General features: G+C 39.3%; 1 protein-coding gene across 1 annotated transcript in view; it reads left to right on the top strand.

Moving 5' to 3' along the window:
* Positions 1-3,198: 3,198 nt before the first annotated feature.
* The window catches only part of GTF2A1L (general transcription factor IIA subunit 1 like), a 47,620-nt gene continuing 42,964 nt past the window's right edge, over positions 3,199-7,854 (top strand). The window contains exons 1-3 of the mRNA XM_057742841.1: positions 3,199-3,300; positions 5,798-5,899; positions 6,108-6,231. Coding sequence (XP_057598824.1) covers positions 3,280-3,300; positions 5,798-5,899; positions 6,108-6,231 — 247 coding nt within the window. The 5' untranslated portion in view covers positions 3,199-3,279. The remainder of the gene's footprint in view (positions 3,301-5,797; positions 5,900-6,107; positions 6,232-7,854) is intronic.

Here is a 7,854-nt window from a genome sequence, read left to right as displayed (position 1 = left end):
GTATTTTTCATTATTGATAAATATATTATTTAGAGTCTAGAGTTACTGAAATGCCCTGCATTTGACTATAAAATTTAATATGTAAAAGATAATAGGCTGTCTCTAAAATACATTTTTAAAAACGTTCTTATTCAGAGAAAGGACTTCATAGATATGGCCTTTTCTCACAATAAGCAAAGAGAAATTGTTTCTTTACTTTTGTAATAATACCACTGAAACCTCCAGGCAAAAGTAATATGAACATGCAGAATGCAGAGAAATTAATCTGATTATTAAGATTTGCTTAAATGTTGAAAAACTGGTGTTGATTACAAATGATATATTAAATAGATATTGTAGCCTCTAAACAAAGCAGGAGAAAATGAAAATCTGATGCTCTGAACTGTGATGGGCAATTGGGGAAGAGCTTTATGCTTTGCCACAGGTGTAATTTCAAAGAACTGCATATTCAAAGAAGGACCAAAGCTCAATTGCTTTTATATTCTCTATTTACTAACATAAAAAAAATAGTCACTGTAAAATTGCCTCACTGAGGCTTTGGGATCTTGAAATTTGAATGTTAGCATCAAAAGTTTTTTGTGTATGCAACACATTTCCCCTCTGAGTTTGAAAAATTGACAAAAGAAATGTGATCATTACATGACTACAACAGTCTGCTTGTTTGATGATAACCTGGGGTCAACACTATCAAATATCAGCCTATAAAGATTCCTTTACATACTTTTCAAATGCTCTTGTGACTGATGAGGGTATTCAAGAAACTTTGCTGAGATTACAATGAAGAAAAACCAAGCCTTCACTAGTCACGGTCCAATCAGAGAATGAGTCCTGTATTAGTTATCCCATTTTGTGTAACAAATTATCCCCAAACTTAACTGCTTAAAATGACAAATATTTATTATCTCACACAGTTTCTGAGGATTGGGAATCTGGGAGATGTCTAGAGGGTGGTCCTGGTTCAAGTCTCTCAAAGGGATGCAGACAAGCTGTCAGTCAGGGCTGCAATCATCTGACAGCCCAAAGGGGGAGGGATCAACTCCCAACATTCCTCATGTGATTGTCTGCAGGCTTCTGACCCCTGCTGCCTATGGGCTGGAGTCTTGGCTCCTTGCCACATGGGCCTCTCCATAGGCTGAGTGCTTGACTGTCCTCACAACACGACAGCTGTCTTCTCCCAAGTGAGTGATCTGAAGGAATCCCAAGGAAGGAAGCCACAATCATTTATAACCTAATCTTAGAAGTGATACATAATTACTTCTGCTTTATTCTATTGGTCACCCAGACGAACCATGTGGGAAGGGAAAACAGAAGGTTGTGAATACCAGGAGGTAAGGATCGTGGGGGATATCTTGGAAGCCAGCTATCACAGGTTCAGAGCAGATTTGCAACTTAGATTCACATGGAATGCAGGTTAAAGTATATCTCCTCTAGAAGCCATTGTCTATTATCGGGAAGAAACTACATCTTAGTCCACTAGTAATCATGCAGACAGACCACCAGGGGCAAGTGGAAAGGTACTGACATTTCTCTGCTAAAGTTACATAACCTCTCTGCAACCTGGGTCTACTAAGTATACTAAGAAACAACAGTTCAACTTAGTTACACTTTTTATGGGAACCAGGGTCCAAATTTAATTTCAAAAGTATGTAGGATCTATAGTGTAGCCTTGAGAAGAGTAAAATATATAATGAAGTAATATAAAATAGTATGCTATCACAAAAAGTTAGGTGATTACCAATCCTACCCATTTAGGAAAAAAGTTTTAAAACTTGGCTATGAAAAAGATGAAAAACAAGAGACTTTTCAGCTTATTTCCCAGATTGAATAATTTAATTGGATTTTTATGATATCAGTAGGAATCAATGACTGCTTTTAGCTTTTCTATTTTGGGTGTAAGACAAGTCACTTTGAATACTTCTGGTAGTAAATTGCCAGGTAGAGATTCAATAATTAAAAATTACTATATAACATTCTTGGCTTTTTGTAAAAGAAATTTCAGATAGTTTTCTGTTTAGGAAAATCTTCTAAAGGACTTCATATAAATTAGCTTCTCGAAACTCACAAACCATAAGGTACCTGACCCAGGCAAAGCAAATACAGAATGGTTGGACATAAATAGCTCTACTGAAGTTACATGGACAAATAAGTAAAGAAACAGCCAATTTTAAACCTGATAGCATTTTTAATCACTCAACAACTTAGCCATCTGGTTAAGTCAGGACCTATCTGCAGGCTAGAAAGGCTGTTTTAAAAGGCAGAGTAGTAGCAGTAAATGACCTCTTCCCTTATTTAACCCTCCAGGTTACCTGTGCTTACATCTACCCTCAGCTGTAGGCAAGGCATGCCCCTAAATGCTCTACCCTTCAGGGGAAGGAAGGAATAACCACAGCTCAAGAGGCTGTGATTTTCTGCCTGAGGAGGAAAAGGAACCTGGGTGGTATTGGGATGCTGACTTTATTTAAGCAGTGGTTCTCCCACTTGGTTGCATAATAGAATCAGATTCTCTGGGGGTGAGACTCGGATGCCAAACCTTTATTAAACTCTCCAGGTGATTTCAGTGTGCAGCCAAAGCTGAGAATCTTTGTCTTGGGACAGCGAGTCTCATTTAAGCGCTCATCAGAATCGCAGGTTAAAGTTACAGAAGGCTAGGTCCCATCCTTAGAGTTTCTGATTCAGTAGGTCTGGGGTGGGACCCAGTAATTTGCATTTTTAACAGATGAAGCCGATGTTGCTGTCCTACGCTTTGAGAACCAATCTTAGAAGACCGACGCTTGTTATATACTGGAGTCCAGCTGTGAGTGGGGTGTAAGAGGAGGAATGAAAACTGACAGAAAGAAAGGTCAGATGCGACTAACTGCCCTCTTCACAAAGGTAAAGTGAATTGGGATCTACCACTGCGTCGCTCATCCCCTCTTTTCTTAGCCTTTATTTTACAGGTTGATAAAATAAAGGCTCTTCAAGGGTCATGTGGACAGCCCAAAGCTGGTTTCACTGGACTTCACCACCCCATTTTATCTGGTCTCTTTGCTCCTGCAGGCCAACCTGTCCCCTGCCTGCGCACCGCGACTCCAGCTACCCCTGGTCGAGTCATTAGCCTTCCTCTTCGCCCCGCCCCGCCCCACCCCGCCCCGCCCCGCCCCACCCCGCCCCGCCCCGCCCCACCCCGCCCCCAGTGCCCTGACGTAGCCGGGCGGGCAACGTGCGCCCACGTTTAAAGCACGCACGGAGGCGCGCCGCGTGCCGCCCTGGCAAGAGGGCAGAGGGGCTGGAGGTGCTGCTATGGACCGCGGTAACCCGGTGGTAAGGACTGCCAGCCTGGCCTCTCGGCCTCCGCTCCGTGGAGTGGAAGCTAGGCCCGGTGCTCACGGCAGCGGAGCTCCGCACACCCTTTTCCCCCCTCCTGGCCCTCTACACACTCTCAGGAGCCCTCTCCCTTAGGCACTGCGGCCGTCCTTCGCCTCCGTGTTGGAGGAAGCGGATGAGGGCCAGTAGCTCAATGGGCAGCTGGACTTGGCCCCACCAGAAGAACAGGTGTTCCTCTTCTTGTCACTCCTTATCCACACTGAGGTCCTCTAGAGTGAGGGTTTGAGAAGGTGGTTAGAGATGGAACGCACCTTAACCCTCCCCGTTTCTTATGTGTTGAGAATTACTGAGTTCCGTTGTACTCTAATGGTAGTTCTTAATTTTAGTGTGACCACTGTTGCTTCAAAGCTATATTATTTACCTAAAATACCAGGTAATGTGATACTTTACGTTACCCCGCCACATATTTTTAGAGTTCTCCCCCACCCCTCTATTTCCCCACCCTTATGCATCTTAATGTTTAAGTGTACAATTGGAATTGATAAACACAGACATTGCCTTCCTGCGGTTAAGGAGTACATAAACCTCACGTGAGAATTAACAAGGCTACATGGCCTTATGAGACCCTCTCCCCATCTTAAAAAGCTGAATTAAAAAGAAGTCCAGAAGTCACGTTTATTTTCAGTTCAACAGACTTCACGTTTGGTGAAAGGCAATGTGCTTGTCCAGATCTGTGTTATTTTATGGGTTCCACCCATACATACGCAGCATAAAATGGTTCATTTCTAGAGACAAGTTATTATTTTAATGTGTATCCATTTTCTGATGTTAGTGTTTTAAGATATGTGAAATAATTATGGTGGAATATAAGCTTACTGTGTATAACATTTTATTCGATGGTGAAGCTGCAAGGAGTGTGTGTTTTCTTTTAAATAGAAAATAGGTTAAGATGGGATTTCCTGGACATAGTGGACTATACATGTACTAATGAAGGTAACAGGAAAGCAATATAAAGTCTAACTGTAGTCCTAGAAGGGAAAGTATGTTCCAGTCCTACGTTGCTTTTGAGAAATTGTGTTCTAATGGGTTGTTTTTGATGGGTGCTGTTACACTCTGAGGGTAGATCTTAAAGGATGTTTTTATCCCTAGCAGTTTTTACCTCTAGCTTTAAATGTGCTCACACTAGCTGGGACTAACACTGAAGCATCAATTTAGTACTCCTTTTTCAGGGTAAACTGTTTCAGAAGAAACAGCTAATCTAGGGCACTTAGTCATATTGGCTATGCTTGTGAATAACATATTATTTAAATATTACTGATTGGTTTATTCACAGGCTTACTCTGGGTCTTCAGAAGGATAAGTTTAAAACCTAACTACTCCTGGCATGAACAGGAGTATTTAGATTATTTACTGAGTAGTATGAAAAAGCAATCCTAGAATGACAGAATTTTCAATTTGGCCTGATTAAGCAATTTGAAATAAGAGCAATTTAACTAAATTCCTATTTTGTTATTTCTTATGAGTAGAACTTCCACTAGGTCAGTATTGTCAGTACACTTAGCATTGCTGTTCTTTTTTTTTTTGCAATTTTTAATTTTATTTATTTTTATTTTCTTTGGCCGCTCCACGTGGCTTGTGGGATCTTGATTCCCCCACCAGGGATTGAACCTGGGCCCCCAGTAGTGAAAGTACAGAGTCCTAACCGCTGGCTTGCCAGGGAATTCGCCAGCATTGCCATTCTGCACTAGGGTGGGAGTGGAGCGCAATTTACATAGATTTGAAGGACTGAGTTTATTTTTCTATTGATATTGACCAATTTTTAATCTGGTAAAGATCTGCTTTTAGGATGTTGCTTAGTCTCTGCAATATGCAGATTGTGGAAGGGTAGGGTTCATTTATGTCCTCCTTAGCTTCTCTTAGGAAATCCTTTTTGGTGCAGTTGTACTTTTTACTTGACCATGGTTCAGAATATCTTTTTGGACTGTGTGTATTTTGGAAGTGGGACAGATTTTGGTGACTCTATTGTAGATGCTTGCCCTAAACTTATGGCTTGGAATTTATTTACATTTGTGGATATAATATAGTAAACTCTAAAAAAGCTCTGCTGGTCCCTTTGAGAGAAAGGTAAGTGGAAAACAAAAGGTTCATTTCCACCTGTCTTAAATTAATTTCCTTTTTAAAAAGGAGTGGGGAAGTCAAGTACTGACACAAAAGCCAAGGAACATAAAAGTAACCATACATCTTGATGAGATTATTATCTCATATTTTCTTGTAGTATTGTGATTCAGCCTTATAGATAGGCTGAGACTATGGGTCTGAAGTTAACACAATTTATGGAAAGCTAAGACTATACTGGGAATAGGATGCGCTTAGTGAAAATCCTTATGGTGGTGCTTCTTTAAATATAAAATTAGAAAGTGTACACTGCATGTTTTTAAAGGCTGGATACACTCAAACTTGAGAATTTGAAACTTTAACCATTGCTTTTATATAGCCTAAACTCTACAGATCTGTAATTGAAGATGTAATTGAAGGAGTGCGGGATCTATTTGCTGAAGAAGGTATAGAGGAACAAGTGTTAAAAGACTTGAAGCAGGTTTGTAGACAGTAAAGGTTTTTCTGTCTTTTGTTTTTTCAGCTTAAAAGATGAATACATTTTAATTCAACCCCCTTAATTATGGTTTAATACCCATTTATTGTGCCTTCAGTTGACAATTTAATTTAAAAGTAAAAAAAAAAAAAAAAAAGGAGTAAATATCCTAATTTTTTTTTTTTAGAGCAAACATTTTTGTTTTTCTCTCCAGCTCTGGGAAACAAAGCTTTTGCAGTCTAAAGCAACAGAAGACTTCTTCAGGAATAGCATCCATTCACCTCTGTTCACCCTTCAGTTGCCACACACCTTGCACCAAACATTGCAATCATCAACAGGTTGGATACAGTTAATAAATTAGTACTATATACATCTTCAGAACAAATTCTCATTTGGTGTTGGTTTTGAATTAGGGTAATGTTCGGAAGGTGAGAGGGCTTGGACTTCAAAGTCATTGCTATGAAATGAGTACGGGAGAAGTCATCACTGCCGTGTAATTATTGACAAGAAAATTAGGTTATTTAAACTACTTTAAAAAATATTATAGTCCACAAAGGTGACAAAGCTTTACTTCAGAGGAACAAATTATATAGTTTGTGGGCTATTGGGAGTACCCTTTGGTTATTTCAGAGGATTTGATTACCTCTAGTCAAGGAGTAATCCAGCCACTGTTGGTGCAGAAACAGAGGGAAAGATGGGTGCTTGCAAGCTTGTGCCTTCTTTCTCTTGCTATCTGTATGTATTGTAAATCTGTCATTGAATTGGAAGCAAAATGGAGCATAAACAGAAATATGGAGGTCATTCAGGCTACTTCACAGTTTTGGATGTAAAATGTTTTGGATATAGAAACGGACCATATGTATATTGTCTTTAATCTTGGAGTTACTGAATCTAGACCTCTGCTTTTAAGGGAAATATTTGTGCATATTATGTCTATCAATTTAAACTGGAAAAGACTAGCTCCTACAAGATAGAACTATTATTATCTTTCTAGCCTTTCTTTCTTTTTTTCTTCTCTGATTCTTATCATCCTTATGCTACCCTGATGTGTGTATGTGTATACATCTACATGTTGATGCACAGAGACGCAGGTACAGAGAGAGGCACTAACAGACACAGAGGCACATGCCAACAGACACATCCAGACTCAGGCAGACACACCCAGATACAGAGTTGCCCAGACACAGACACACATACACACAAGTAGGTTTTATTGGACTTAGCTGAAATTCAGTAGATTAATGTGTGCAAGAGGTTAAGAGTAGGTTTTGGATTAGATTGTCAGTAAAAACTAGATTGTTCATGGCATAATTGGGAAAATTCACATGAAAAACATGCCGGTCAAGGTGAGGGGAAAATATCGATAGGAGGGAGGCTAGTACCCCCTCTGTTACAAAATGAGAGAATTTAAGTGTGGCAGCACTTATAAAAATGAAATTAACAATGAATGTTGTTATCAAACATAACTTCTATCTAATGCTGTGCTTAAAATGTGTAACATTGCTCTTTAAGAATTAGCCATGGCAATTTTAATTATTAAGTTGACACATTGAATTCCATCAATTGTTGGGTTTTTGGCTGTGCTTTCATTTTTAACTTTACTGTTTTGTTAGGGCATCTCTTTTATTTCTCTAAATAACATTCTTGTAATTTTTTTTTCATTAAAGAACTTTAAAGATTTTTTTTCCCTTAGGAGTGGCTTGGAGGGTGGTGAATGTGGAGGGGTAAAATACTTGAGTGTCTTTTATCAAAAGCATTGTTCTTGAAAAAAGACTAGCTGGAACGCTTCTCAGGTTCTTTTCATTCAAAATTGTAGTACTTGATTTTGCCGCAAGATGGTAATATTACCAGTGATTTAAAGCACAAAATAGTCTTGCAACTAATATGTCTAGCTGACTTCCACTCAGCACTTCATTCTAGTTCTATCTTAGGGGTTAGAATAATAGAAATAATTACATTTA

Source organism: Hippopotamus amphibius, chromosome 7, assembly GCF_030028045.1.
Source record: "Hippopotamus amphibius kiboko isolate mHipAmp2 chromosome 7, mHipAmp2.hap2, whole genome shotgun sequence".
In the NCBI taxonomy this organism is placed as follows: domain Eukaryota; kingdom Metazoa; phylum Chordata; class Mammalia; order Artiodactyla; family Hippopotamidae; genus Hippopotamus; species Hippopotamus amphibius.
This window is presented reverse-complemented; position numbering and strand designations above follow the sequence as displayed.